Source organism: Setaria viridis, chromosome 9 (assembly GCF_005286985.2).
Source record: "Setaria viridis chromosome 9, Setaria_viridis_v4.0, whole genome shotgun sequence".
Classification (NCBI taxonomy): domain Eukaryota; kingdom Viridiplantae; phylum Streptophyta; class Magnoliopsida; order Poales; family Poaceae; genus Setaria; species Setaria viridis.
Genome location: NC_048271.2, coordinates 35,419,160 through 35,446,702, shown reverse-complemented (window position 1 = coordinate 35,446,702; position 27,543 = coordinate 35,419,160). Strand labels below are relative to the sequence as shown.

At 46.4% G+C, this 27,543-nt stretch overlaps 5 protein-coding genes across 10 annotated transcripts; 1 reads left to right on the top strand and 4 right to left on the bottom strand.

Moving 5' to 3' along the window:
- Positions 1-41: 41 nt before the first annotated feature.
- Positions 42-7,226, bottom strand: LOC117837766 (phragmoplastin DRP1E). 4 transcript variants are annotated; one of them, XR_004636433.2, is made up of 17 exons: positions 6,922-7,226; positions 6,750-6,813; positions 6,559-6,666; positions 4,915-5,016; positions 4,575-4,625; positions 4,421-4,482; positions 3,719-3,809; positions 2,783-2,847; positions 2,477-2,671; positions 2,272-2,391; positions 2,125-2,195; positions 1,792-2,017; positions 1,664-1,714; positions 1,182-1,574; positions 920-1,050; positions 216-378; positions 42-105 (listed from the first exon to the last, which is right to left on the bottom strand). XR_004636433.2 is itself a non-coding variant. In XM_034717525.2 (16 exons), exons 1-15 carry the CDS (start codon positions 7,066-7,068, stop codon positions 922-924), a joined length of 1,875 nt encoding a protein of 624 aa, XP_034573416.2. In that variant the 5' UTR covers positions 7,069-7,226; the 3' UTR covers positions 42-378; positions 920-921. The 4 variants fall into 4 exon arrangements, 3 of the variants coding, with proteins under 3 accessions (XP_034573416.2, XP_034573414.2, XP_034573413.2); XM_034717525.2 differs by having other exon boundaries at positions 42-378; XM_034717523.2 differs by lacking the exons at positions 42-105; positions 216-378 and adding an exon at positions 500-677.
- A 1,726-nt stretch (positions 7,227-8,952) lies between these two features.
- Positions 8,953-14,084, bottom strand: LOC117836701 (uncharacterized). Of its 2 annotated transcripts, XM_034716175.2 has the most exons (10): positions 13,768-14,084; positions 12,625-12,662; positions 11,904-12,010; positions 11,421-11,597; positions 11,029-11,157; positions 10,875-10,940; positions 10,269-10,653; positions 10,025-10,165; positions 9,813-9,929; positions 8,953-9,440 (listed from the first exon to the last, which is right to left on the bottom strand). In XM_034716175.2, exons 3-10 carry the CDS (start codon positions 11,976-11,978, stop codon positions 9,244-9,246), a joined length of 1,287 nt encoding a protein of 428 aa, XP_034572066.1. In that variant the 5' UTR covers positions 11,979-12,010; positions 12,625-12,662; positions 13,768-14,084; the 3' UTR covers positions 8,953-9,243. The 2 variants fall into 2 exon arrangements, with proteins under 2 accessions (XP_034572066.1, XP_072147228.1); XM_072291127.1 differs by lacking the exons at positions 12,625-12,662; positions 13,768-14,084 and having other exon boundaries at positions 11,904-12,079.
- Positions 14,085-15,135: 1,051 nt separating this feature from the next.
- Positions 15,136-17,095, bottom strand: LOC117836387 (haloacid dehalogenase-like hydrolase domain-containing protein Sgpp). Of its 2 annotated transcripts, none has more exons than XM_034715795.2 (5): positions 16,834-17,095; positions 16,618-16,732; positions 16,374-16,528; positions 15,725-15,986; positions 15,136-15,652 (listed from the first exon to the last, which is right to left on the bottom strand). In XM_034715795.2, exons 1-5 carry the CDS (start codon positions 17,019-17,021, stop codon positions 15,467-15,469), a joined length of 906 nt encoding a protein of 301 aa, XP_034571686.1. In that variant the 5' UTR covers positions 17,022-17,095; the 3' UTR covers positions 15,136-15,466. The 2 variants fall into 2 exon arrangements, with proteins under 2 accessions (XP_034571686.1, XP_034571687.1); XM_034715796.2 differs by having other exon boundaries at positions 16,618-16,726; positions 16,834-17,093.
- Positions 17,096-17,703: 608 nt separating this feature from the next.
- On the top strand, positions 17,704-20,282 carry LOC117836388 (uncharacterized). Its single transcript, XM_034715797.2, has 4 exons — positions 17,704-18,173; positions 18,264-18,317; positions 19,147-19,272; positions 19,845-20,282. Exons 1-4 carry the CDS (start codon positions 17,793-17,795, stop codon positions 20,013-20,015), a joined length of 732 nt encoding a protein of 243 aa, XP_034571688.1. The 5' UTR covers positions 17,704-17,792; the 3' UTR covers positions 20,016-20,282.
- Positions 20,283-20,720: 438 nt separating this feature from the next.
- LOC117836386 (eukaryotic translation initiation factor 3 subunit B) lies at positions 20,721-25,215 on the bottom strand. Its single transcript, XM_034715794.2, has 11 exons — positions 24,945-25,215; positions 23,993-24,233; positions 23,515-23,661; positions 23,276-23,404; positions 23,039-23,167; positions 22,887-22,970; positions 22,636-22,760; positions 22,348-22,546; positions 21,729-22,261; positions 21,359-21,467; positions 20,721-21,253 (listed from the first exon to the last, which is right to left on the bottom strand). Exons 1-11 carry the CDS (start codon positions 25,064-25,066, stop codon positions 20,909-20,911), a joined length of 2,163 nt encoding a protein of 720 aa, XP_034571685.1. The 5' UTR covers positions 25,067-25,215; the 3' UTR covers positions 20,721-20,908.
- Positions 25,216-27,543: the final 2,328 nt, after the last annotated feature.

The following is a 27,543-nucleotide window of genomic DNA, read 5'->3' as shown; positions in this document are numbered from 1 at the left end:
TACACACACGGCGCGAAAAAACGCCGTCTAGAAAGTGCGGATCCGTGGCCAACAGGCGAGGAATTTCCGGACGAACCCAAGAGTCAGATCAACGGGAGTGCACAACTGACCAGAAAAGAACACACGACTGATTTGCATGCTGCTGAAAGAAAGAATGCAGGCGCCCCGGGGAACCATCGGGAAATTGACAAAGGCTTGCGCGGGAGCTGACTGACCTGATCCCCGTTTCGGGTGGTTCTGCTCCTGCACGCGTCATGCATCCCGGGAGTGGAAGATGCCAGCAATACTAACAAATAAAGGTAGCAGCCGGCAGACGGGTCTTGCAGGCCGAGGCGTCGAGCACGCAGTATTGTTTATCGGACGGCTCTTATCCAACTCCTATTAGTATTATAGTATATGTTAGGCCTATATGTTAACGGTGGACTGCGCCTGATAACTTCCCTGATTCAGTTGCATGGCAGTGCTCGCGGCCAACAGTGCGTATTTGACTGGAGGCAAGTTGGATCAAACAATATTGAATATTTGAATCAGCACAAAAAATGCAGTTACCTGAAAGTCCAAATTCTGCAGTCTACACCTACCACTGAATGGAATGACTAGGGCTTAAGAAACAACATGTGCATCCTACAGAATCTAGGTATCAGGAACAGACTCCATTCTCATTCGTGCAGACAAGTCTGCACATGGGTTATGAAAGACTATTAGATTTGTGTTCCATAAGAGCAGCTGAGAGCTGAGACATAGATATAATGCAAGCACATAACAACTGATATTAACAGGCTAATATACAAGACAAGTGATCAGTCTACCAAGATTTCACAACAAAAGTGCAGAATAGCTGGCAGTTAATTCTGCATTTGCTGAATCACAACACATCTAATTAAAAAGGAGACTGACTAACAAGCATGTCAGATGTTACCTTCATCGTGTCCATGCCACGGCATCGATCTCATCACGTGCAGACTTGTACAGCTCAAGCCTCTTGAAGCATTGCAGCCTGCGCTCCATGAGTGCAGGATCCTCATCGAGGAGTACTGCAAGTTGCTTAGCCTGCAAAAACAAATTTTATCATCGGAGGGTTTTGCTAAGAGGAGAGATGAAGAGAGTATGAAATTTTATCATCGGAGGGTTTTGCTACGAGGAGATATGAACAGAGTATGAAAACAAAGAAGGTTACTCACATCTTTCCTGCCCACTTGAGTATAGAAATGGTTAAGCAGGGACCGCTTAGCTTCACGGACTTGACAGTGAACAACAGACTTGGGGATAGTATTCTTCAGCGTTTCAGACACCATGCCAATGTATGAGGACACATTGGAAGCAATCCTCCTGAAGTGTGCATCTGTGTAACGATCATCTGAAGGAGTAGGAGGAGGGTTTGCGGTTCTGGGATTTCCAGGTCCAGTCTTATCAACTTCCTGCGGGAGTTTGCGGAAGAACTCCACCGTCAAATATGCTGACTCCATATCAACCAGCCGCAGAGTAGTTTTCCGTCCATCTTCACGGAATCTCTCGAGGGCCACATAGCATGCAGCAGCAAGCTCCGCTTGGAGAGTTGGAAATCTTTTTAACTCCTAAAGATGTATAGTAACTTTTGCAACTGAAGTACATGGGGAAAAGGGTGTAACTGATACTTTGGTATCCAAGAAACAAAAGGACCAACCTGAGTCTCCCCAATGGACATCCTCACCAACTCTTTCAAAACAAAATGCACCTGCAGTGAGGGTAAGAGACTCTTCAGTTGATGAAAGGAAGTACTAATGTAATCAGCGCAGGGAGAAGATTTCTTACAGCGTCTACAGAAGCTTCAGCTGGTCCTCTAAAATAATTGAGAGCAGATTCAATCAGACGACGGTACCCTTGCTCAGGAGCAATTAAATGAGGCTGATAACCGTCTGCTTGTGATACAACCCGCTTAACATTTTGCACGGAGAGGTGACGGTCAAATGGAAGCTTCCGCAGAGCAGAAGGGAGTTGATTGTCAAAAACCCCATAAATTCGATCACCACCAGGTCGTCTGCGATATTTACATTCACATTTCAGATGTCCAGGCAGTCGTGAACAACCAATAGATGGGTATGGTCTAGAAAAATAAAAAAGATGAAATAACGTATACGCAATTACCCTCCGTCAAGATGTTCCTTAAATATTTTGTCAAATGCACGGCAAAGCTCCAGTATGAGGTACAGTTGAGCCTGCAAAAGCAAGGCATGATGTTCCTTTGTCCAATTGAATTCAATGCAATCTAGCTCAAATGTTCAGTAAGTTTACCCCAGCATCAGAGGCAATAGGTCTACCAAGGTGATCCATCTCGGATTCAAGCTCATCAATTGTTTTGTTTATCAAAGATGTTATACTTGGAATGCGTGCTCTGATCACAGCCTCTAATTGCTGAATATTGGAAACAACATTAGATCACTGCACCATTTTTAGCTCACAAACAATAGAAATGAAAAGAACAGAAGAATTTTTAAACCTGCGAAAGAAGTTTAGCAAGATATTCTGAACCCATCCTGCTGGCTAGATGGGAGTAGTCAGGACTGGAAGCAAAGAACTCTTGCTCTTTTCTCCTAGCAATAATCATGTCAACATTCTTGTTGATATCTGCTTGTGAACGGTTTACAATTCCCACCCAAGGATGCTGCAGTCTGTAAGCTCTTCCTTCAAGAACCTAAACGAGAGGAAAGAAGCACTGATGTTACAGAGTCCAAAGGCAATAAAGTTTCCAATTACATACTAAATTCACACAGAGCAAGATTGCAAGAGAGCAGTGGACACGTACATCAAGTGCATTTGTTCCCTTGTCCATCAAATCAAGCTTAGTCAATACACCAAATGTCCTTTCACCTGAAGAAATTTAAGATAATCCCCCCAGGTAAGAAATAACTAAGTGAACCAAAAAAAATTGGAATTGTGTTGGTATGGATGCCATGTCAAATGAAAAGTAGACTTAATCTAGGCAATAGCAAACAGTAATTTAGCCATTGGCTAAATCAGCTGACGTAGTGACATCAACCACAAAGTCACTGACACTCCAAAAGGCTCCTGAATTATTCTTCTCTACTCTTAAGTCCTACCAAAGTTCCACCTTATCAATTATCATTCTGCATTTATATACATCACACAACATCCAAAGCTGATCTGGTAGCTGACATTTGAGTTACCATTCTCTTATTCTAATGATGTTTCCGACCTGTATGTTTCATGCCGTGCATATCATATCCATTATAAACAAAGTTTCAGCTGGCCTCAACAAAAACTTTGAGTGTTCTGGATTTGCAGACATGAAGACAGCAATTATAATGCGAATGAGGTTAGCAAGTTCTCCCATCTTTCTAGTGTACAAATGGAAGGGAACATGATGATGATACTCATTTAGAAATGGCTAGGAGGAAGGGAAGTGTAAAATCAAACTACAAAACTCCCCACATGGCGTAGCTGGGACACAGTTTTCTTCAACCTAGGGAAATGCTCACCACAAAAATACTTCAGGTTATGTCCAATGCACTGAAATGCAAATGTTGTCTCTCCTCAAAAACATGCATGCAATTACTGTTGCCAAGCACAGATGATGTGGAGAAGTTTGAAGCAAACTAGTTGACAATTTTATAAGGCATATGCAAATAAAGAAGTACTCAACCTCACAATCGAAGCAGGTATCAACAGCTAATAGCAATAATATATTGCAGCAAAATAAGTGTAAAATCTTGATATGTACCAGTTGGATCAACATCCCGAGCAAGCTTGATGGCATCCGATGTTGCTATATCTTGGTTGGCGGGAGATATAGCCAATATAATACAATTCGGCTACAAAAGAAATTATGGAAATACAACCACATAAGTAAAAATTAATTTGGACACTTTGTTCCTGTAACTTAGAGTATACCCATATTCAATATGCAAGCAAAAACATTGGGCATACATAGGAAACTGAATTCAAAGAGAGAGCATAAAAATAAGGTCCATGCTTGAGGAAATTTGTTTAAAACTAGAGGTTTGAAATGGAAAAAAAGTCAAAGGGCCTGCAAAACATGCAATGAATTGGGATGAAGAGGTGGCAAGAGCCCAGTCTTACACTGAATGAGTAGACATGACTGTGAGCTCAAATGTTGTAATTAAGTGCTCTTGAATTGACACAGAGGAATTTGCTGACTCTTATCAACTAAATACAAGGTGAAACATACGTGCTTTTAAATCTGTTCTTAGTAGACCTGTCAGCACTAAATACTACTAAGACATTGAGATGAGATATCTAATAAATTGAAACCATAGGACTTCGGTGTCAAAGCTGAAGCTTGGGACAGTATTGGAAGGACAACCAGAGGTGCTGTTACAAATGCTGTAGTATTACGTCATTTTCATCATATACAATGTGTCAAAGTCATAGTTACTTCTATAGATGTCTGCATCATTCCTACCTTGTCAACATATGAGCGCACCATATTCTCAATATCCTGGACGATTGTTTCAGGCTGCCCCTCTGAAAAAGAAAATATGCTCAGTGAAACATTCCTGACAAAAATTACCTAAAACTTGTGAACATGAACAAAAGCAATGTAGTCATTTACATACCTACAGCAACTTTTGTTAGACCCGGCAGGTCAATCAATGTTAAGTTGACCACTGCAACAATCAACTGAATTGAGTAAATATTTGTCATGAAGATTCAACTGCCCTATAAACTAGTAGTCAACAAGAGACTTCTACTAGTGTCAATATCAAGTACGAAAACAGGCTATGAAATAAAAGAAAATACAAAAATAATACAATGCTACTTTTGTCAAACAGAAACAATATAGTGCCATGGACATATTTAAATTTATATCAAATAAAAGAACCATTAATATTCCCCTTGAACAACAATTTTTTTTAAAAGGGAAACAACAGTAGGTTGTGGCCAGGGCCTCAATACCATTTGGAGAATATATGCTGAGATGAATCGGAACTGGAGATATCTGCTTTGTCTTTCCTGTCAACCTGTCAGTTTCATCTTCGATTTCCTTTCGCACAAGAGCTGCAGGAAATAATTGTCGTTGGCATCTGTTGTAAGTATATATGTTTACCTTCAGTCATTTCCATGTACTGAAAAATACAAAATCTATTTTGAGATCACTAATGACAAATGCTTTCAATAATGTTCTGTATGCTGCTTTTTTACCCTCTTTATTCTTGACACTTGTTGGGTTTGACCTCTAGCCTGCACCAATGTGCTTCGGATTCAAAAGTTGAGTAGTTATTGTTGACTTCTTGTTGTATGCTAGTCTTGCATACATGTTGTAACTTGTAAAGTCTGACAAACATAATATCTAGACTAGCAGCGCAATATGGGGAACAGAATGTTGATCATTCCATTTGTGCTACAGTCAAATAAAAAGCATTTCAATCTTCCTAGATCCTTATAGATGGTGGCAACTGAAAATGCAACACAGCAAGTAGGTAAGGCAAGAAAACATTATCCTCGTGGAGTAGAAATTCGAAGAAAACTTAAATAATTAGGCAATACCATTGTGCATATCTGTAACAGAACTTATGTGAACCGGATGGTAGTACACACAACTTCCGCAGGTAGAAATACTAATCCACAATCATTTCACTGTTCCTGGAAAAGGTGCAATTTCTGACAGCAAAAGTGGGCAAACATGCATTCTATTAGGCTAGTCCCAGTGCAAGGTTTTATTGCACTGTTTCCAAGGATGCCACATCATCCCATGAGGTGTATTCTCATGAATGAAACAGGAAGTCCCAGTGCACAGTTTCATTTCACGATTTCATAGGATGCCCATGACATTTAATTGTGAGGTATGTGATTGGATATGGTTAGATGAAATGAAACTCTATAGCCCCCAATGCAAGTTTCAATAGGTTTCATAGTCTTGGAAACAGTGTATACACAGTTTCATCCTGATGAAACTCCTTCCTTCTCTCACTTCATAACTACCATGCCATGTCATCACATATGCTGATGTGTCACCGTATTTAATGTGCATGAAACCTCAGCATATGTGATGACATGGCATGGTAGTTATGAAGTGAGAGAGGGAAGGAGTTTCATCAGGATGAAACTGTGTATACACTGTTTCCAAGACTATGAAACCTATTGAAACTTGCATTAGGGGCTATAGAGTTTCATTTCATCTAACCATATCTAATCACATGCCTCACAATTAAATGTCATGGGCATCCTATGAAATCGTGAAATGAAACTGTGCACTGGGACTTCCTGTTTCATTCATGAGAATACACCTCATGGGATGATGTGACATCCTTGGAAACAGTGCAATGAAACATTACACTGGGACTAGCCTTATACTCCCTCCCTCCCAAATTGTAGGTCCTTTTGACTTTTCTATTTTCTATGCACTTAGATGTAGTGTATGTCTAGATGCATAATAATATCTATGAACCTAGAAAAGCTAAAACGACCTACAATTTGAAACGGGAGTGAGTAGCAATCTAGTTAGCATTACCAATAAACCAATTACAAAGCAGCTCTGTCCAGACTCCAGAATAACCTCACAACAACTATATATCACTGAAGACGACAAAGGGCGCTCACCGAAATCAGTGAAGCGACGTTTGGGCATGTGCAGGAACTCGGCGTACTCTTGCGCCCCGTCCTGCGTCTTGTGCAGCTGCAGCACCAGTGGCCTCCGCGTCACGATCCCTTTGCCCCAAAACACAAAACCATAAAACAATCCAGCAACCAAAGCCAAAAATTCAGAGACGAACCCAAAATTCAGGGCATACCTGACCCTCGAGGCAGGAAGTCTCGTCCCACGATGCTCTCCAGCACCGATGATTTCCCCGAACTCTGTACGTCACCGCGCAATTAAGCGACCTCGTAATTAAGCGGCGGAACAAAAACCTAGGTGCGCAGTCGCCTAGAGAGCCTATGGGGTGATAATAGGAAGAGGCAGACCTGGCCACCGACGACGGCGACGGACGGGAGCGCTTCCCACAGGGTGGGGAGGGAGGCGGCGCCGTCCCCGCCGCCGTGGTCGCCGAGGACGGTGCAGGCGCGCTGGATGCGGTTGACGAGCACGATCACGTTCTCCATGGTCGCCATCTCGGGGCGGGAGGAGGAGGAGGAAGCGCTGTGCTGCGACGGAGGGGCGCGGAAGGTTCTAGAAGGAAGCGGAAGGATCGAGGGGGAGAGCCGCTCCGCTGTCTCTGAGGTGTGTCCGAGCACCGAGCAGATAGAGGGCGTCACTGCTGTGGTGGTAACTGCCATCCTTTTTGCCATTTCTCTACCGATTTTGCCCCCTCCTTTTTCAAGTCGCCGAGCGGGAACTCGCTTGGTTCACGGAAAGTTTTTCTTTTGCGCTGCATCTTCAGAAGATTTTTTTTTGAAATTTCTGAGAGCAGAAACAGAGGCTGTAAACATGGCTTCATACATGATTCGTGTAGAATTTACGCTATTAATATGATGAAATTTCAACACAGTTTTTTTTGTTGCCTTCTGCGTCTTCCAAACGTATATCGCTATATCATCTTTTAACTATTTCTCGGAAAAAATGTATTTTAACTGACTTAGAATGAGATAACATTTGGATTGCATTTCCTAAATTTTTTTTACTTCTGTCACGTGCCCGTACTATTTTATCCTTAGATCCTTACGCAATGTGATTTGGTACCAGTAGTAGTTTTACAGTGGTGCTCAGGAGAGGAGATGGGGGTAGTTGGTCTCGTAGTAATTTACCTGATACGAAAGTAAGGTCCTGTTTGGCACGGCTCCACTCCTAAACTTCAGCAACTCCATCAAAAAATTCAGCCAAACACCCCAACTCCAAAACTCCATGGAGTTGCCAACTCCATGGAGCTGTAGTGCAAATGGAGGTGGAGTTTTGGAGCACATCTTTTGCTGCTCCAGAAACCTCTCTTTTGAACCTCCTCGTGGAGTTGGTGGGTAATTACCCACCAATGCCACTGGTTACAAAAAAAAACGTTTCATTCTATTCTCCCTTCTATTCTCTCGAGCCCCACTCGCCGCCAGAGCCCCGCCCGTCGCCGCCCCCGTGGCCGGTCGGCCTCGCCGCCCGTCGCGGACCGCCGCCGCCCCGTCGCCCGTCGCCGCCCGCCGCCTCCCGTCGCCGCACCCGTCGCCCGTCGCCGCCCACCCCGCCGCCCGTCGCCACCCAGCCCGCCACCCACCCCGCTACCCGTGGAGGATCTCCCGTGTGCAGCACAGTGCAATGGAAAAAGGGGAAGAAGAAGATGGGATAGAGAGGATGACAAGTGGGGCCTTAATTGGGGGGCAACAATGGCAATCCACACTGAAATTGATCTTTTTTGGAGCTGAGAGCACCCATCTAGCCAAACACCCCATTTTTGTTCTGGAGTTTTGGAGCGGAGCTGGCTCCATGTGGAGTTCAGGAGTGGAGCAGCTCCACCCGGAGTTGGAGCCATGCCAAACAGCACCTAAAGAAAATGAGCGCATGCGCCTACAGACTGTCTCTTTACCGTATCAATTTTGTTAGTTTTTCTAGGCTTCAGCAACGCTAGAAGTCGCAAGGATAGTTTCGGAATCAAAAGAAGAGACGGCGGGCGGATAAGGACGGTGGGCCTTGCACCATGGATGACAGAGACCGAACGGTCGGTTCGAATGTCTTTCAAAATTCCTACCCCCCCATTTCAAACCTTTTGTTAGTGGACGGTGGGCCAAATTGGGCTAATAAAGGAAAGACACCGTGCTTTTTGTTCCAAACCATCAAGCGAAGGCGTCCTCTCAAAAAAAAAACAAGCAAAGGCAAAGCTGGGCCACAATGAGGCCTTTGTATAGCTGTCCGGCCCAATATAGCCTTTCCCTTTTCCCTCCTCCATTTCGTTCTGTGAGCGTGTGCTCAATTATTTGTTTGTTTTTCCTCGTAAGCTTGCAATCCTGTTTACATTTCTCTTTCTGCAAGAGACAAGATCTTGTAGGCCGAGCCCAAGTGCTTGATACGATCTCGAGTAAATGTAAGCCTTAGGCCCATAACAGAAGATGATTCATGATTCTCTTCAGTTCTACTTCTACAGCAGCCAGCAGGTTCTCTCGCCCTTTTATGAACTCCGGTTCACTCCAATACATATACACAGTCACACAGATACAAGACGCCAGACACACGCATGACTACACAAAGAGAAAGAACAACTGCTCTCCAAATCTACCCATCAAGTACAAGTGTAGAAAGATCGGTACAGCTAGTACAGTACAGATGCGCGTGCTCGATTCGTACATGTTCCCAATCAGTCTCCGATCACTTCAGTTCCCGTCGCGCTTGAGCTTCTGCTCGGCCAGCATGCCCTCGATGGCGGCCTTCCAGACCTTGCAGTGCGTCTGGTGCTCGAACAGCAGCTGCACCGTCGCCCCTTCCCCCTCCGTGACCAGCGCCACCGGGAACGCCGGCCGCCCCTCCACCACCGCCTCGCCGCCGCCATCTCCGACCGCCGACACCACATCTGAAAAATCATCACCACCACCACCAAAAGGCAGATCGATCAGCCGGTACCCAACACAGTGTGCGGCCAAGCAGCTCGGAGCCAAATCACAACAGCGACGCCAGTACGAAGGTACAAACAGAACAATGTGACGGGACTGGCAGGGTCGGCATGCCCGATTGATCATTGGGTCATTAGAGACAAGCGTGTCGGCCGGGGCAACCGGCCAAACGGCTCAGGTGTTACGGTGCGAGCGCCTCGTCGTCGTCTTCCCCGGCGAGCCAGGGGCGACGCGAGGCGACAAACATTGCGCTGGCCCACCCACGCGCATGCGCGTGCGCGCGACGACGACGAATAGCGTTTGTGACTGTGCGTGCACGAGCTGTTACTTACAGTCCTTGTAGGTGGCGAACGCGCCGTGCAGGCGCTTCTTCCCCAGCCTCAGCGCCACCGCGCCGGCGCCGCCGCCTCGCTGAGGGAAGACGGACACCGTCCTCACCCGCACCCTCCCTGCATACACGCAAGGGATCATCAGCTGTGGTGTCAACCTGCACGGCGCAACGATGCACTCTGCAAGTACTATACGGCCGATTGATGTCCCTCACCACAAGGCAGGCAGACTCTGAGAGTCGTGCCCTTCTGGATTCCAGCGCTGATGCTCATAGCCATGGCGTTGCTGCTGGTGCTGCTGCCGATCCCCCTGAGGTCGGCTGCCCTCCGCTTCAGCGCTGCAGCTCCCCTCAGACCTGACAGAAGAGACAAGAACACGCAATTAACACCAATGGATTCTCAAATTTCACGTTGAGCTTCCGTTGTTCTAGCCTTGGTTTGCTATTGCTTAGTGCTTACATGTGGCAGCGGTGGCCGTGAGGGTGAGTAGCTCCGCGGAGGAGCGGCTCTCGAGGCCGGTCCTCACGGCTGACGTGACGCGGCCGTGGTTGGCGCCGGCGGTCTCCGCGGCCTCCGCGCACACGGTGGCCACCAGCGCCGCGGCGGACGCGAGCACCGTGCCTAGCCTCTTGTCGCTGTCGCTGGCCGGGGCGACCGGCCTCAGGTCGCAGATCGACACGATGCCTGCGACCGCCGCGGCGAGCTGCGCCACCGAGACGGCTGCGTGTGCCTGCGCCGAGTGCAGCCGGAGCTCGTCCCTCCGCCTCCTCCGCCGGCTTCCGGTGACCGGCACGCTGTCCAGAATGAACCCTCGCAGCATCGCCTTCATGTTCCCAACGTTGAGCTGCAAATTATTTTTTGAGCCAGTGGAATCAAACAAAGCAATCACTGTACCAATTCCGACAAGATACCAACTGTGCCACACTGTTCTGTTACTGCAGTTACAATGGGGTGTACTATTTCAGTCTACTACTCTTCTGTGCCATGTGGACCAGTTTCGAACGCGAAAAGGTTCCAAATGAAACCTCGCAATTGATTAGTGCCTTGTTCTATGTCCTTGCTTACCCAGGCAGGCTGGACTAGCTTGTGCCGGTGCTGTCTGGAGCTAGGCTTGCCACTGGCCAGAACTCTCTGTCAGGCAAAGAATTAAGTGATCAATCATAGTGAGACAAAAATCCTGTGGCTAATTGTTGGGACGTGAGCTCAATGGCTGGCTTACCCAAGTCTGATTGAACAATTGGCTTGTTCCTCCGTTGGAATGAACCGTGTCAAGGCGCTTCTCTTCGTCTTCGTCTCTGTCTCCACTGGCTTCGTCTCGCTCAGAGTCCTCCGGTGACAATCCCAGGCTCTAGATTAGCACAAGAGTTACAGTTACAAGGTAAGAACATCTTTACAATGAAAACGTGAAAAAAGGTGTACTTTTCGATGGAAGATGTATACACCTAACAGATAAAGATGAAGTGACCTAGTACTGTGTTCTGAGCTTGTGCCAGTATTACTTTGTATGTATGTGGATTGCAAAACAATGGTATCACTTGAGAGCAGGTGTCGGCACTCTGTTGGTGAAAACTGAAAAGAAACTGAAGCTGTGATCCATGGACAAAAACATACACTGGGGGAGAGTATTTGGAAGAGATCCGAGGAGCAGGAGCTCCATGTCCGAGAGAGGAACTCCATGGCCTGCTCAGGGATGACTGGCATCTCTTCGGGGTGGCAGCACTTGGAACGCCGTGACTTCTCTTTACAGCGCATAGCCGCCTTCTGCGCATCGAATGGTGCGCTCTCTGCCTGTTTGAACATTCAGCAACGGCGATATATTCACACCAAACGAAAGAGGACCCAAACAAAGCTAAAAGGGAGAGTTAGAGATGCAGCAGCATGATGCAAAAACATATACATGTAGGCACTAGGAGTTGATCAGAACAGCAGTTTAGTCTTTCTCTGAATTTGTCACAAGTTATAGTTAAGCCAAAGACATAAACAGTGCTGAAAACTTAAATTAGTCAGATTATTGTAGCCTTAGCCGACATCTATGGTCGGTTCTATTATATAACTAAAAGGATCATAAAACAAAGGTTTTGCATGATCACCAACCATTTGACATGACAGCGGACGGCATCTCTGGAAGGAGGCCATCCCAAGCTCCACCCCTCTCCTGAAATGCTCCATCAGGACTGCTCAAATCAGGCTGGCGTCTGCGACTGAGCGATAAAACAGAAACGGTTCCATGAGAAAGTAGTGACGAGAAAAGATCACCCTGCCACCATCTATTTATAGTTGATATTTTTTTTTTTTTTTTTTTTTGGGGGGGGGGGGGGGGGCAGGTTCTTATCGTCCACTAAATGTGATATCGAAGTCCTACCTGCAGTGTAAATCATTCACTGTTTCGCGATTCGCATTCGTTACCCTGGACAATCCACTAGGAAACAACCAGTAGGCAACAATGGCAATTATTGAATAAAAACATTGCCTAATTGACTGTAGACACAGTATGATTTGAGAAGTTTGTTTCATGTGAGAATAGTCTGCTTTCCCATGTTAAAATGGACTGGAGGAAGCTAAAAGGAACTATTTCCAGCAGATTCATTCATGCGTCGCTGATCACTGAAACTTTTCAAAAGTCTATAATAACTACAAAACATATATTGTTCAAACGATTTAACGATAATATATTGGGTGCTAAACTAATTTACAAGGAAACAAAAAGGCAAACAAAGTGGAGGAGCAAATAAGGACAAAGAGAGTGCAGTATCAGGCAAATGAAGGTAGCCTGAAGATAAGCTCTCCAGAGAGGAGGGGGAGGAGAGGAGCTTACCTTAGTAGGAAGCCCTGGATGCACTGACCTTGTGACACCTGCATGGCTCCAAGTCTTTATATTGAGATAACATACCCAAAAAAGCAGAAGCATGCGGCATTCACAATGCACTGGGAGTCAGAAGGATTCAGTATTATAATTACCATCCCCACAAAATGTCTCTTCGATGTATTATAATCCGAGCACTTATTGCTTTGATATCTCTTGCGGGCTAGAATCTCCCCTTTGAGAACTCGTTCTGCCCAGGTAGACTAGTAAACGGCAATAATGAACTGAAGCACATTGCTTGTTTTGGAATGGACCTTGCCAAAACTAACCAACTAGAACTAACTAATGTGGATGGATCAAGGAGATGGTCCTGCTAATGGCAATTGGGGATGGTTTATGATTGCCACTTATAGCAAATGAGTAGTGAAAATATGTAATGCCGTTCGCGTGTCTGAGAAAAATCATAGTAAATGGGATGCACGTCACACTACGTGGAAATCGGTGCACAAGTTCTAACAGTAACTTGATGTAGAGAAATTTACAAGACAGGAATAATGATTGTGATGCCGAATGGAGAATGGATTAGCAGTGATTGTAAATGAGTGTGCAGCCAAAAGGTGAAGAGAGAGCCATAACGATAGCTTTTGCGGAAAGCAATTAACTAGCTTTTTAACGGACAAAAAATTGAACAGAAAAAGCAATTAACTAGTGAGCTCCACTGTGCTGCAGGGATAGTCCATGATTCACCCAAGTGGAGAGAAAAAAACTCAAAACGTATCATCAATCTGGCAGGATATCTATGGCCAGTGGTGATCTTGTTAAGTTTCGAAGCTTCCTACTTGTGGTATACTATCTACGGTATGATCAGTTGCAACCGGGTACCACTAGTTGTAACCTGGAAGAGTTCCCAAACCGAGGGAGGCGAAATCGTTTCCTAAAGACTGCAGCACTGTTGTTCAGGGAGCTCATTGGATCAGCGCGACTCGTGATCCAGCGATCAGGGCGAAATCACATGCCCCTGCGCCCTAATCGACGCGTCTCTTGGAGATCAGCAGAGGTCATCTGTCTGCTCCCAGTTGGCCAATTCTTAATCCGCGGGCAGGGGTGAACGGAGGCGGCGTGAGAAATCAAAGAAGGGGAGGTATGGGAACTGACCTTTCTGGCTTCTCCCTTTTCGAGCGGATCAGATTGTTCAGATGATCGAGGAATGCCCTCGCCCTCGGTGAATCTCTGCTGCTGGGATGGAGTGGACGGAGTGACGAAGCGAAGCAGGGAGCGCGGTTACACTTGTCAAAATCAAAACTGGTATTAATTTCTAATCGTTGCCGTAATCGCGGGTTTCAGGGCACGAAATCGTGTGGCCGTTTCTCGGAGAGATTCAGAAAGAAACGGGGGGCCGGCCCACATGGCCATATCTGACTGACCGACCGGTGTGTTGTCCTCTAACACCTAACACCTGGATCAAGACCGTGGTGAACAACTCCACGGCTGCATTTTTTTTTCACAAGAGAAGAGTGAGTGTTTTTGCAGAGGTGTTGTCGTCACGCGCGTACGTGGTATGAACGGGAACAGGAATGTGTACGATCTGTAGCAGAATTGCAGCTCTGGAGAAGGAAGAAATCGAGTCGAAGTTGCAGTTTGGTTCGGGGGCTCAGCTCAAAACATTTCCAGCAGACGCTTCTTCCACCCCTGGTTTTCCCAGAAGAAGCATCGGCATGCTCTTCTTCTTTCTTTCCATCACATCCGGCTCCGTTTCCGGCGCGCGCGCGAGCACCGACACTAATCCCGTTCGACGCGCGCACCTAGTCGATGAACAGCTGCCTAGGATTAGCCGATTAGGAGCACGAGCACCTGCAGCGCATCGAGATACTGCGCATCCGCCGTACACAAGGAGTACGTCGCCGTAGCACGGTAGCAAGCAATTGAGTTCTGACAGTTGACGACGTAAACAAGTGATGAAGTGAACTTTCTGAAGCCTGTTCTTCAGGTCTAAGATAAGTGTTACAGGGACAGGCTCAAACTCAATCCCTCTGTCATCACAAAGATTTTCTCTGTTTGCAAAGATCTACGTTGTTGTTCAATTCGAACAGCCGCCAGCAGTGATCTCATCCGGTGCTGACAGTTCCATAGTGCCCAAAGATTTGATACTGTCTGCACCAACGAGTTCAGCACGAAGACGGCATATGCGACCGAATTTTTTCAACAGCTTTAACTTACATCCACAAAATCATTGCATAGGAATACAGCCGTGAATGATGAGTATATACGCAGAAATTTACTGTTCGACGGCAAAAAAAAACAAACAAACAAAACTTAACGTTATAGCCTTATAGACATTTGCTATTCAGGATTGCCAGGAGGACGGCCTTTTGTTCAGTTTAACATGCAGGGTTCAGGGACATATTCAAATTTCTCCTAATGGAATACGTGCACGGTGCATCTCTTTTCTCATAGAGAAAATGCAGCAACATATGAATTGAATTACTGAACCAAGCATAATAAAGAGGAAGAACATCAGGACCCTGATCTGAATGGAATAAATTTTCCATATTCCTTAGGAACTATTCCATCCTCCAAATAGGGCATTAGTGTTTAGTACATGAGGTCCCCCTTAAATTAAATGACATACAGCCTTTAGACTCATACATTATTAAAAAATGGTTGCGAAATAAGGTGATAACATGTTGGGGTAGGAGCTTCCCCATAAATGTCAGCTGCATGCTAAGAACCACTACAGCAGGCACCAACTTCTGCACAGATCCATGCTCATTTCCAGGTTCCAGCCCAGGATTCAGAGTTATTCTGTAGTGGTAATTGCCCAGCATGACATTCTTATTATGACTGCAATTACCGATCAGACGCGCCCATTCGCCGTCGCGGGTTTGAGCTCTTCCAGCACGGACAGCAGCTTCGGGTCCTGGAAATCTTTGATCAGCAAGCTCGCTCCTGCATCGTTGAGCGCCTTCCCAGGGTTCCTAGTCGTCAGGCCAACCACAGGCACGCCTGCAGCCACACCAGCTCGGATCCCTGATGCGGAGTCCTTGACAACACCAACCAAATGAGCACAACGTTATCGAAAACTTTTCAGAAATCTATTCTGAAACAAGCGTACTTCGAATATGAAGGTGTGGTCAGGCGATGCGCCGATGAGCTCGAGGGCCTTGAGGTAGGGGTCCGGGAAGGGCTTGGCCCGGTCGCACTCGCTGCCGATGATGAGCACGGGGAAGAAGTCGGCGAGGCCGAGCAGCGACAGCATCAGCTCGGCGTTCGCCCTGGGAGCGTTCGTCACCGCCGCGCGCTTCAGGTTGCGGCCTTCGATCCACTTGCAGAGGTCGTGCAGCCCATCCACGGCCTTCAACTGTCCTGGTGCCAACCTGCGTGGCTTTCAGCTTTAGGTGAGCATCCAAGTGCTATCCAAAAAAAAGGCATCCAAGTAGCACAAGATTGCAGGTTTGTTTTGCGTTGACCGGTTGACGTGACCATGTCCTTGTGCAGTGAAAAGACAGCAACATCGGTGCATCTTTAGTACTAGAAATTTGAGAACGATGAGATTGCATACGAGAGGTTGTACTTGAGTTTGTATGCTAAAGCCTATGAACATTCAGAGATGTCAGGCAAGACAAATAAAAATTAAAATTCTGAGAAAAGCTCGCATTATAATTTTAAATATAATTAAGCATGCCAACTAAAATTCTGAAAAGGAAATTGGTATGAAAGAAGATACCAGGCACTAGAAATGGGTAATAAGGCGGGTGGCCTACTTTCTGAACAACGCTTCCTTGTCGTCCATGAACTGCATAGCCTTCTCGTGGTCCATGTCCGGGAACAGAGATCGGGCGAGGTGGTCATTGTGGCCCCCGCTGATGTTGGCGCTGTAGAACTCCTCGGTGATGGGAACACCGCCGTTGAAACCGATCTGCAGCCACACCACCGGAGACGCTTGGATCAGACATTCAGACACACTCTACTAAGCCATAGGCCATCCATAGCGGCATGTAATTGTACCTGCTGCAGGAGCTCGCGGAAGGCGCAGAAGTGGATGGGGTCGGAGTCGCAGAGGGTGCCGTCGATGTCGAAGAGGATGGCTTCCAGCGGCGCCAGCTTCGTCAGGGCGCTGCCGCTCCAGATGAGTTCAGACAACATAGCGAAACAGATGACCATCAGTGTTCCCTTTATACAGCAAGAGAGGTCGCCACGACCAGAGGTGTTCCGGCGGCTCACCTGTCGGTCGCCATGTCCGCCGGAGTAGCCGCGCTCCTCGTCCAAGAAATGCGGCGGCGCTTCTTCTCCTCCCCTCTGCTGAAGCTGATACCGTCGCTGTTGCCGATGCCGATTCTGCCTGGAGACGGCGCTGATATAGAGAGGAGGCGGCGGCGAGGAAGAGGGGCAGGTGCACGCGGAGACAGCATGCGGTGCGATGCGATGCGATGCGCTGCTCGAATTGAATTCGTCGGAGCTTCCTTTCCCACTGACGCGTCGCTTTCTCGTGCTCAATCTCTGTTTTTTATACACAAATTCAAGCTCCGTTCAACGACGAGTGGCTCAGCAGGAGGCGCGCGGCAACATCTGACGGTGATGAGCTAACGGAAACGGTTGGCGCGTGAGGCTGCGTGCCACGACCAAGACCGAGGGGAGGCGTCGGCGGCTTGTCCTCCTCTCCGCTCCCGGCCTGTCGCTGTAACAAGTGGCAGCGGAGTGGCCTCTCTGCTGTTACCCGGGCTTGACTGCCACCGTATTGAGATGGCAGAAGGTACCACGGCAGCAAGCAGGGTATATGCTCCCTCCCCTCCTCCTCTTCTGTCTGCAGAAGTCGAAAAGGTCATGCTTCCAAGCAATTCCTGTGTGGACTAAAACTTTCCGTGCATGATCTGTTCAGCACAAAGGTAAACTTCTTGTCAAAACTAAGATCTTTTAGAATAAACACGATGAACAACCTCACTTCTTCTACCGAGCTAATGAGAATTGCTTTCGTGCAAGATTTTAGCTTCTTTCAAAATTTTGCAAAAAGAACACACATAGGAGAAGGCTAAATTTTGGGCCACACGAGAAGCCCAATAAATTAGAACCGAGCAACCCAACAAGTGGCCCCCACGCAGCCCACGAACCGAGCAACCCCATCCGCACGAAAATCCAGCGACTTCCCCCTTCGCACTCTCTCTCGCCCTCGCACGCCGCCGGCAATGGCGACGTTCGCGCGGTGGCTTCCACCAGCAGCAGCCCCACCGGCGGCTGGGCCCGCCGCCGCTCCTGCTGCCCGCCCCCTCGCTCGCCGGCGAATCCCGCGCCGGGCCGCGACCGTGGTCTCCCCGCGCGCGTTCGGCCGCGCGGACTTCGACGGCTTCGTGCGGCGCGCGTGGCAGGGCGCCAACGCGGGCGCCGAGCGGCTCGCCTTCGAGGCGCGGCAGGCCGCGCAGCGCCTGGACGGGAGGTTCTCGATCTCCCGGAGGCTCGCGGAGGCCTCCCGTGCCGCCCGCGAGCGCGCCGTGGAGATCGACGCCGAGCTCGGCATCGGCCGGCGGTGGCGCTCCTTCTCCGTTGATTTCTCCCGCAACTGGCCCAGGGTTCGGATTCTCTACGCTCTCTAGCCGTTTCGAGCTGTGTAGTACTTCGTCTCGCTCTAATCTGTGGTTATTTTGGTTTCTGATGCGCAGTATCGGAGGGAGCTCAATGACTTCATGGCAACTCCCATCGGGAGAGCGTTAGCTGTGAGTTCACTGATAGCTCAAATTCACTTGGATTAGCTTGCTAACGTGACCCAAATTTGGGTTCTTAATACTTGATGGTAGAGATCATAGCTTAGATTCTTGTGGCATTTTGATGTCGTGCTACTCCTTACTAGCTCATTTCATGTCTCCCATCTGATGATGCATACAACTATTGCTCGTGGTCTCAATTCTAGGTTTTAATTAGTTTACGAATAATTGTTGCTGCGGTATGTTTGCAAGCAATGGTGAACAATGATATTACGGCCTAGCAGTGATTAGTCTGATTGAGGTTAGTGGTAACCATCTTTAGGAGCCCGAAATTTCTTCTGTATATTTGTAGCTTGATTAAATCGAAATGTAATCATAACTCATAAGAACCTGAAAATTCTGCGATTTTCATTGTGGCACCAGGAAATGTGTTCTGATGGGCTACTAATGTTGAATTATTATTTTTTTTTCTCTCTCTTTGTGCTCTTTGTGCTTTGTAAGGGAAAAGGATCATGAAAGAGGGATATGATTGATACAAAGCTGTGACAAATTTGCATCAACACAGATGTTAACCCTTCCAGCTGTCTAGGAAATGAAACTATGTAAAACTCTAGGGAATCATTCGAGGGGGGGAAAAACTCGGGGGCATAAAGTCAGATGTTGCTTTAACTCACATATACTTGTATCACTCTGTATTTGATCAGAATGTCATTTATCATAGTACAATTTTGTTTCGAGAATATATTATTTGTTTTATCGTTACATTTGATTATTCTTCTGCCAATAATAGTAGGTCCTTTTCATTATATCTGATGTGCTTTAACTATCCCTTTTTATGCAGACACTGTTTTTTCTATGGCTTGCACTGTCAGGGTGGCTATTCAGAATTTTCATTTTTGGTACATTTGTGCTGCCTTTCGCTGCCCCTCTTTTCCTTGGGACCTTTGCTAACAGGGTTGCCATTGAGGTAACAATGCACTTCCTTCTGAATTCAATTTGTTATTGGCTTATTGTGCACTTTTTACTTGCCTACTGAGAGTCATGGCAGAATATTGTGTGCGTGTGATCATGGTTTACATGCTTTTGAAGAAGTCTTGAAAATATTCTCCAATCATCTTGCATTTTTGTTTGCACTTTGCATGCTCTAAACTTCCATTAGCTTATTTTGTTTCTACTGACAACTAATTGAGCAAGAGTTTTGTCATACCTCTGGGTATACTGATATTTGAATTGGGTTCCCAGCTTCCCTGGCATTTAGTAAAGCTGTTGAAGTTGAATGCAAATTGTCTCGTATGATTAGCCATTTGATGTGTTGCATAGAGTTCAAGAATGTAGATGGTCGCTGCTTACTCTTACTTTGGGCTTGTTATGTCTTTTTATATGGTTGAATAACAATCTCAGCATCAGCTCATGCATTAGCATCATGGCTACTCTTTGTCTTCAATCTTCATATCCTTCTGTAGTACTTCCTCTGTTCCAGTTTGTCTTATGAACACACTAGCTGTTCCTAGTTACTGATGTAGCAGGTTTCATTTGCAGGGAACATGCCCAGCATGCAAAAGGCGGTTTGTGGGCTACCGCAGCCAAGTGATCCGGTGCATGAATTGCCAAAACATTGTATGGCAGCCAAATAACAGCTCCTCCGGTGGTGCTAGAAGTTCACGAAGAGCAGAAGCTGATGTGATTGATGTAGAATACGAGGAGAAGTAAGATCATTTTGGCACACCATTATTCAGGGGGCGGAAGAAGCAGGGTTAGACACAGGCTGCACGTTTCTGGGCTGTTTGTAGATGTTTCAGTATGTGTTGTACATTATGTGCTCCTTTGGAATAAAATGGGCGGTGTTGTGCGTAAAAGAAACTAAAGGAAGACACTGTACACCCTCCGCGATGCCAATTTTGCCAAGCATGTTAATGTTAATGTTGTTGACCAAAATAATCAGTTAAATCTACATCTTAATTGAATATTTGGTTGCAATCGGACCGGTCCTTTCCCTGAATCGAATGGAGCGGTTTCGGTCTGAGCTCTTACCGTTCATCATCGGCTGACAAGCATTGACGTGTTACACCGCTACTCTTCTAGCGGTACAAATACCTTGCCTATCCGAGGTGCTCACAGGAGAGTTTAGCATGCACCACATGATGTCTAGCAGACTAGCAACTAAATACACCCTATGTTTCATGGCCAAGCGTGCGTGTGTGAGCATTTGCACAATGTTTTGGAAAAAAAGGAAAATAAAAATAAATAAAGTGGGAAACAAATGGGACCGTTCCGGAGTCGACAATCGAATTAACATCTATTAGCGCAGCAAGTGTTCTTTTCAAAACTAGAAGGCTTGAGATCGATAAGATCAATCAAATTGAGACCTTAGTTGTGACCAAACACATTGTTAACTGTGCCAAAGCCAGACAAAGATTAGTAATCCAGCAGCAAAATTTGATATCTGAATGCATGATCCGCAAATTCAAGCAGCAAGTGTACAGACAACAAGTAAAACGATCAGCAAACTGTGCGCTTGATCACTGAGCCTATTATGCAAAGCAACAGCGATGAACTTTGACACGACGGAAAATTAAAACTCAGCAGATTCTACCATAAGCCTTTCACTCCTGATCCAGGTCGAATGCGAGAACTTCTTCCGTGACATCCACCACTTCCTCCACCTCAACCTCCTTGGCCTCGTACTCTTCCTCCTCGTCACTGGCATCCCCATCCCTAAGCTCCCTCCTATATGCACGCTCCTCCTCATGTATCTGCTTCCACTTGGCAACCCATGAGTCCCATTCTTCCTGGAGCTGTGTCCGCCTCTTGCGCTCCTGCTCGCTCAGCTGGTTGAATGCATCCTGGTCTTCTTGCTCGTACTTCTTGCTGTACTTCTTCAGGTTCTTCGAGATCTCCTCTTCCTTCTCAGGAGTCAAAAGTGATGGCGGTCTCGGACGCCATATAAACTGCATCATTCAGTCCGTCAGTCCGTGTACAAGACAAACATTACAACAAAGGACAATCATACATCATGGAAAATGTTTCCAAGCAGAAAGTTACTGAACATTTACCTGATAGAAGTGATCCTTTGACACCTTGTAAAGGTGCTTGCCATTGAAGGACCATATTTGAAATCCATTCTCCATCTCATGGACTGAGGTAACTGCAGTTGCAAGATACCTGAACGATAGGAATTGCAAAACCATTTCAGTTCATTCTTAAATCTTTGGCCACTGAATGTTTGGCCAAAGTTTAGAAATAGAACTTCATGCATACAAAAGGCATGGGATTTAGAATTGACAAAATTCTAATAACTTCTTTTAACATGCAGGCAATCTGCTGGTGTAAAAAAGTGACTACTGTTTCAACTTTCACATGATAATAGAAATACCAGTGCCAAAGGAAGAATCAGCAAATTTCTAAACCCAGTTATTAGCTAACCTTCCAGTAGGATCCCACATTATGTCTGTTGCCATAAAATGCTCTCCTGTTGCCATAGTTTCAAGCTCATCAACATTGTAGAATTCTAGCTGCCCATTAAATCCCTTCAGCCCAGCAAGAACAATGAAGCGGCCAGCAGGAGACCAAAACAATGCATTAGCTTGCTTGGCCTTGAGAGTCGTGAGCTTTGAGACACGGCTAGTGTTGTTTGCTGTTCGCATGGTGTAGAAACTGACATCAGGCCTAGGGCCATCGCCATGAATGATAGCGAAGCGATGCCCTTTAGGTTCCCAGGCAAATGCAATAATCTTGTCATTCTTGTTCTCGAGTTCAAGGACCTCAATTGGGATGTCTCTCTCCTTAATTCTAAACAACTCAAACCCAGTGTAGGTGCTCTTCTTTGTTTTTGTATACCTATCAACCTGGACAGCAAGATATTCTCCATTATTCTGCCAATACATCTTGCAGTCACTGACACTGAAAAGGTTTTTCTGCCGCAGCTCCTCTTTGCCTGGAATTTGCACAAGACTCACCTTCCAATAGAAAGATAAATTTTAGCTTCACGACAAAATATTGAAAAACATCTTATAATGAGTTTGGTGCAGAAATCTCTGCTCACCCTTGCAGGCTGATTCCCACCACCCATTTCAGGCACAAAAAGGGATATGATTGGATCCGTGGGAGACCAGCTGAAGTCCACTACATTTTCTACCTTCAGGGACTTCTTGTCAAGAAGGGAGAACGTATCAGTTTCATAGACAGATATTATGTTCTTCCCAAGCCTTGCAAAATATTTATCATCCTTTCCACCACCCCACCTATGAAAACAAATATAGTAAGCATCTAACCAGGACAACTTAACAAAAGATGTATGCATTGGTTCACAAATGCTGCACTGTGTTTTCACCTAAATATGGGCCATGAGACACCAGAAACGCCAATATTACCGCCAGCGGTAAACTCATCAGCACTTCCCTTGAAGTCTCGCATCACTTTCCCAGTCCTTACATCAAAGATATTCAGGACAACCCTCTACAAAATTAAGAACAATAGTCAGGAAGGAAAAGCGTTTTTTTTGTTCTTTGTTGGGGGGGGGGGGGGGGGGGGGGGGGGAAGGAAAGCTAGGGGCAGAGATATAGGTCTCTGACAATCTCTTACATGTGTGTCTCGAGGGTTGCTGGGCTCATGGCTGCTGTATGTGATCAAGTATCTCTCACCAGGAGAAAAGTCAATCAGTTTTACCTGGTACAAACCACTGTCAGCTAGATCATTAAACATTGGGTAGAATTTAGAGTGGTGAGAACCAGTACCATTGGATGAGCAAAACGCATTAACCGCTCAAAGCCATTTTCACCACCCCACACCTGTGATCCCTGCCTATGAACGGTTGCCAAGTATGTTCCAAGAGGGGACCACTGAATGAAACTATCTGTCCAGTACTGGAAAGAAAATGAAGTAACAGGATAAGTATCGACATGGATTTTCTTCTAAATGGAAGTGGAAGAACATCAACTTAAATTTTTAATCAACTACAAGTATATGCACACCTGTTTTTGAAACACAAGTTCTGGTGCCTGCTTTCTAGCATCATTCCAGTAAACTTCGGTCAATGTACCAGCACGGATGACAAATTGATCGCGGGCCTTTTCATCAGTTAGCCACTTCAGAAGATTTTCCTGCAATGCAAAATCAAGATAGTAATGTTGCATGATAATTAGCTGCTTCAAAAATGTTAGCACTAAAAAGAAGTAGGCTATCAGTGAGTAGAGAAGCCATAGAGACTTACTCCAGGAGTGTACGGCTTTATTTCAGCAGGCGTCCATGTGTCAGGAACCTTCATGTACTTCTCAAAGTCATCAAGCATATTAACTGCAAATATATGAGATTTGTCGAGTTTGTACCCATTTGTTTTTTCCCTTGCAAGCTCAGCTTCCTGGCAGTATGTGAAACAAAGATAATTATAATTAACTTAATACCTTTCAATGAAGATATTTTTTCTGTTTCAATCAACTCAAGGGGTTAAAGAGGGGCCTAAAACGAAAACGATAGGAAAAGTAACATGGTCCAAATTATCAGAACATTTTCTTAAAGGTTATACAGCATCACGAAAGCAACCAGATGCAGGGAGTGTGAAAATCTTCCAATATGAGAAAAAGGTCCACTGGTATGTTTGAATAAAATGATTTGTCACTAAAACATTGCTAAAACTTAGAGAATCATTGTGAGGATAAAAGGAGAAATGCAACTAACGAGAAGTAAACTACCTGAGGGGTATTATACTCGATGAAACAGTAGCCATATGTCTTCTTTGTCTCTGGGTTTACCGGCATCCATAGACCATTTTCTTTTATCGCTCCAATTTGGCTGTAGATCTTGCGAATAACATTCTCCAGCTTCTCAAACTTTTCTGGAGGAACAACCGGCAGATTGTCCACGACCATAATGTTGGATAAACCCATTTCAAGTTCAGGAGGGTCCTCATTCCGAAGTACCTCCTCGTCGTCACTGCAAATTATAAGCAATCAGCAACAATGAAAACAAATTAAGTACTGTAACTCAGAAAAGCACAAACAAGTAACTCAAAACCAATTTGCATATCTCATAACGCTACAGATACTTGCCGGATAGCAAGCAAAGGCAATATCTGTGCTGATAAATATTAATCTCACCTGATTAACCTTTATCGTAGCTAGCCTACAATTCCATGTACTATGCTATAATGCACAAAAAGTAGCATATAACAACACCAACAACGTTTTTAAAACAAGACAAATCAACCCAAACTCACCACAAAAGTTTGCAGCTGCACACATCAAATTTAACACTGCATAGTTGGGTAGATTCTTTAGCATTAGCCAGACTCGAGTATACATGCATACGTCATGTGGACGCTGAACAGATTATAACACTACAAAACACATAAATTTAAAAGCATATTTCGCAACCACAACAAACATATCAGTACCAGTTCAACAGCAGCAGAAGCATATCAACCAAGATGGGAAAAAATCCCTAAAATCTGCCCTGCACACAAACTGCTATCGGAAACTACGGAACAACACTCATATTGCACCGAATCTAAAAAATATCCCACCGCAGACGTTCGCATCTGGGTAAAGCAAAATTAGGGCTACTAAGGCCACCACATACTGCAACCCCGATGAGCTAGCGTTTGCGACGGATTGGGATACAGAGTGAAGCAGCGCACGGGTCTACCTGAGGATGCCGAAGTCCTCGCCGGCCGGGAGGGTGATGGAGTCCAGATCGACGGCGGAGAGGTCCACCGCGAGCTCCCGCGCCCGCGCTTCGAGCCCTTCCATGGAGGTTGTCAGCGCCATCTTCTCCTACATACGACGCCTCAAACCCTCTGCTAGAACGAGAGAGGAGGTGGGGGTGCTCGCGCTGTGTGGCGGCGGCGGTGGCGGCGGCGCGGGGGAGGAGGAGGTGTGTAGGGCTGGGATAGATGGAGCCTGGGGTTTTGGTTGTAGTCGCGAGGCTCTTCTTATGAGTCCGAGCCGACAGGTGGGCCATGTAGAGGATCTCTTCCTCACTCAACCCTCGTCGGCTCTCGGCTCTTCTTCGGAAAGTTTCGTTAAAACGCTGAAGACTTTTGAGGGGAACTAAGGAATTGAAAACATAGGAACGGTAGGAAGCACAAGAAAAAATATAAGTGAATTGGAAAATAGAGAAATATAAAATACTGGAAACTGGTAGAAATATGCGTTTGGAACGCAGGAATAGAAAATATAGAAATTAAAAGCATATGAGTTAAAAAAATCTTTTTTAAACAACTAAGGCTAATTAAGTTTGATGACAGGTGGGCCAAAAGTGATATGACCCCACCTGCAAGGCATAGACTTTGTTTTCCCATTCTATCTTATCCTCCCTCATTATTATCCCTTCGGTAGTTCCGTGGCCGTCCATTATCTCTCTTCTCTGACTCCAGCTCAATCGCAGTATCTCTGAGACTCCAACACCAACTCGTGAAGGAAGATGGGGCGATGGAGGTGAGGGGGAAAGGAGGCAGCCGCAAAAGGGTGGGGGCGCACGTTCTCCTCGGGTTCAAGGTCAACTAGTTGGATGTGATTCTGCTCCACCTCGCCACGAGGCAACAACTCGAGGGAGGCGGCGGGGTCGACGCCGGCGGAGCCAGTCGGCTACTCGGTTGCATGTGCCTCTTGCCTCCTTGCTCTCTTTGTCGCGCGCGTGTACATTGGACTTCTGCGAAAAATTGGAGTCAGAGTAGATGTTTTGGTTCCGCGTTTTGTGGAGGAAAGCAAGCCTTTCCATAGGAATGGCAAGATTCATTCCTTTATTCCAAACACCACATGATGTCAGCAAAGTAAACAAATTGTGTTCCTTTGAATTCCTTTGCCAATCCTGTGTTCCAGACAGGGCCTGAGTTTAGCACGTCAGAAGTTAGGGAAACTTTTCTTCCTCTACGTGTTTACCTTTACTTCTTTTCTTTTCTTTTCTAAAGTAATAACACTTAAACTGCAAAAGCAACTGCATTAGCTTATTATTTGTCACATATAAAAATATAAATGAAAGAAATTCATTGGGGGAAAAGGTGTGAAAGAGAGAAAGATGTCACGCTCTAAGCTCCAGCGAATCCAGTTATATGTATCTCTTGAGTGTTGGAGTGCACTTTTACGTTTTGCGTTTAAGTCCTCAAACTTTTTTGGAAATCACACACACGGTTCAAACAGCGCCCTGAGCTGCACCATCCGATGCGCATCCAACAATGCGCGTCAGACGGGAGCACGGGAGCAAATGGTGCAGGAGCACCAGAACTCTTCTCCTATTGGGTTAGTAGACTAAAATTGCCAATAATTATCATATTTTCTTATTACACTTAAATAGAATTAGTTTATCAAGTATCTGCACACTTTAATTTTTTTGAATCACACAGTATTGTTGGAGGAAACATAAAGGCACAGGCCCACCTAAGGAAATAAAGACTGTCATCGACCCAACATGGGAGGGGAGAGCCCCGCTCCGCCTCGCCCGACCCAATGCCCCGGGGTCGGACGCTCCCGACCCTTTGATGACCAAACTCCGCCTCGCCTAACTCACGGATCCAAGGTCGGGAGCGCCCGACCCCACGCCGCGAGACTCCGCCTCGCCCAACCCAGGGCGCAGGGGGTCGGACTCGTCCGGGCCCACAAGACAAGAATCCGCCTCGGGCGCAGACTGGAAAGTAAGGGCGCAGATCTCATGGGTCCCCCTGTCGATCTCGCCATAAATGCGCCGCGGCTCTAACACGCAGAAAGGCGCTCGCGCTCCCGACGCAACCCGCCATAAGTACCCATGCGCGACCGCACGGCACAGGCTACAGTGGTTGCGGCTTCCTCCGATTCGCTATAGGGCACTCATGGCCTGCGCCGCCCGGCACAGGAGGAAGCTCCGCCCGTTCTCGCGCCCCGCGCATCCGGTGACAGGGACACAACGTCCGCATCCCACGGGCCATCAGCAAGATAGTAGGATCAGCCCCCCCAAGGGTACGAATGCCACGACCGAACACCATCATCATGCGTGGCGGCAACGGCCATTAAGGAAATCGTCGACAGGACTCAAAGGCAGCCGCCCTCTTCCGGCGGACGCGCTGACAGGAGCTGAAGGCCGGAGAGGACGCCGGCGACCCGGGGACTTGGTCCCTCCCCCTGTGTTGTATTTTACTTGACTTAGCTTATCTCTTTACTTCTCCTTACACCCGGTCTCACTTGTAACTCCGGTAGCCTCCTTGCGCTATAAAAGGAGAACCGGGGGCCCTAAGACAGGGGACTCAAAAAAGCCAACAGAACACACACACACT

Bases quoted from the DNA above. Each gene is read 5' to 3' on its own strand.
- LOC117837766 (XM_034717525.2), bottom strand. From the start codon at position 7,068: ATGGCGACCATGGAGAACGTGATCGTGCTCGTCAACCGCATCCAGCGC. The intron at 2,672-2,782 runs GTACGTGTCCAC...CCTCTCGTTTAG, and splicing joins AGGGAACAAATGCACTTGAT to GTTCTTGAAGGAAGAGCTTA. The intron at 1,575-1,663 runs GTTGGTCCTTTT...ATACATCTTTAG, and splicing joins TGTCCATTGGGGAGACTCAG to GAGTTAAAAAGATTTCCAAC.
- LOC117836701 (XM_034716175.2), bottom strand. From the start codon at position 11,978: ATGGAGCATTTCAGGAGAGGGGTGGAGCTTGGGATGGCCTCCTTCCAG. The intron at 10,166-10,268 runs GTAAGCACTAAG...CTCTTCTGTCAG, and splicing joins CACGGCCACCGCTGCCACAT to GTCTGAGGGGAGCTGCAGCG. The intron at 9,441-9,812 runs GTAAGTAACAGC...ATGATTTTTCAG, and splicing joins GTTCGCCACCTACAAGGACT to ATGTGGTGTCGGCGGTCGGA.
- LOC117836387 (XM_034715795.2), bottom strand. From the start codon at position 17,021: ATGCTGTCTCCGCGTGCACCTGCCCCTCTTCCTCGCCGCCGCCTCCTC. The intron at 16,733-16,833 runs GTGAGCCGCCGG...ACTCATCTGGAG, and splicing joins GCGGACATGGCGACCGACAG to CGGCAGCGCCCTGACGAAGC. The intron at 16,529-16,617 runs GTACAATTACAT...GTGTGGCTGCAG, and splicing joins TCCGCGAGCTCCTGCAGCAG to ATCGGTTTCAACGGCGGTGT.
- LOC117836388 (XM_034715797.2), top strand. From the start codon at position 17,793: ATGGCGACGTTCGCGCGGTGGCTTCCACCAGCAGCAGCCCCACCGGCG. The intron at 18,174-18,263 runs GTTCGGATTCTC...TCTGATGCGCAG, and splicing joins TCTCCCGCAACTGGCCCAGG to TATCGGAGGGAGCTCAATGA. The intron at 18,318-19,146 runs GTGAGTTCACTG...CTTTTTATGCAG, and splicing joins CCATCGGGAGAGCGTTAGCT to ACACTGTTTTTTCTATGGCT.
- LOC117836386 (XM_034715794.2), bottom strand. From the start codon at position 25,066: ATGGCGCTGACAACCTCCATGGAAGGGCTCGAAGCGCGGGCGCGGGAG. The intron at 22,971-23,038 runs GTACTGGTTCTC...GGTTTGTACCAG, and splicing joins TGCGTTTTGCTCATCCAATG to GTAAAACTGATTGACTTTTC. The intron at 22,262-22,347 runs GTGAGCAGAGAT...TTCTATTGGAAG, and splicing joins GTGGGAATCAGCCTGCAAGG to GTGAGTCTTGTGCAAATTCC.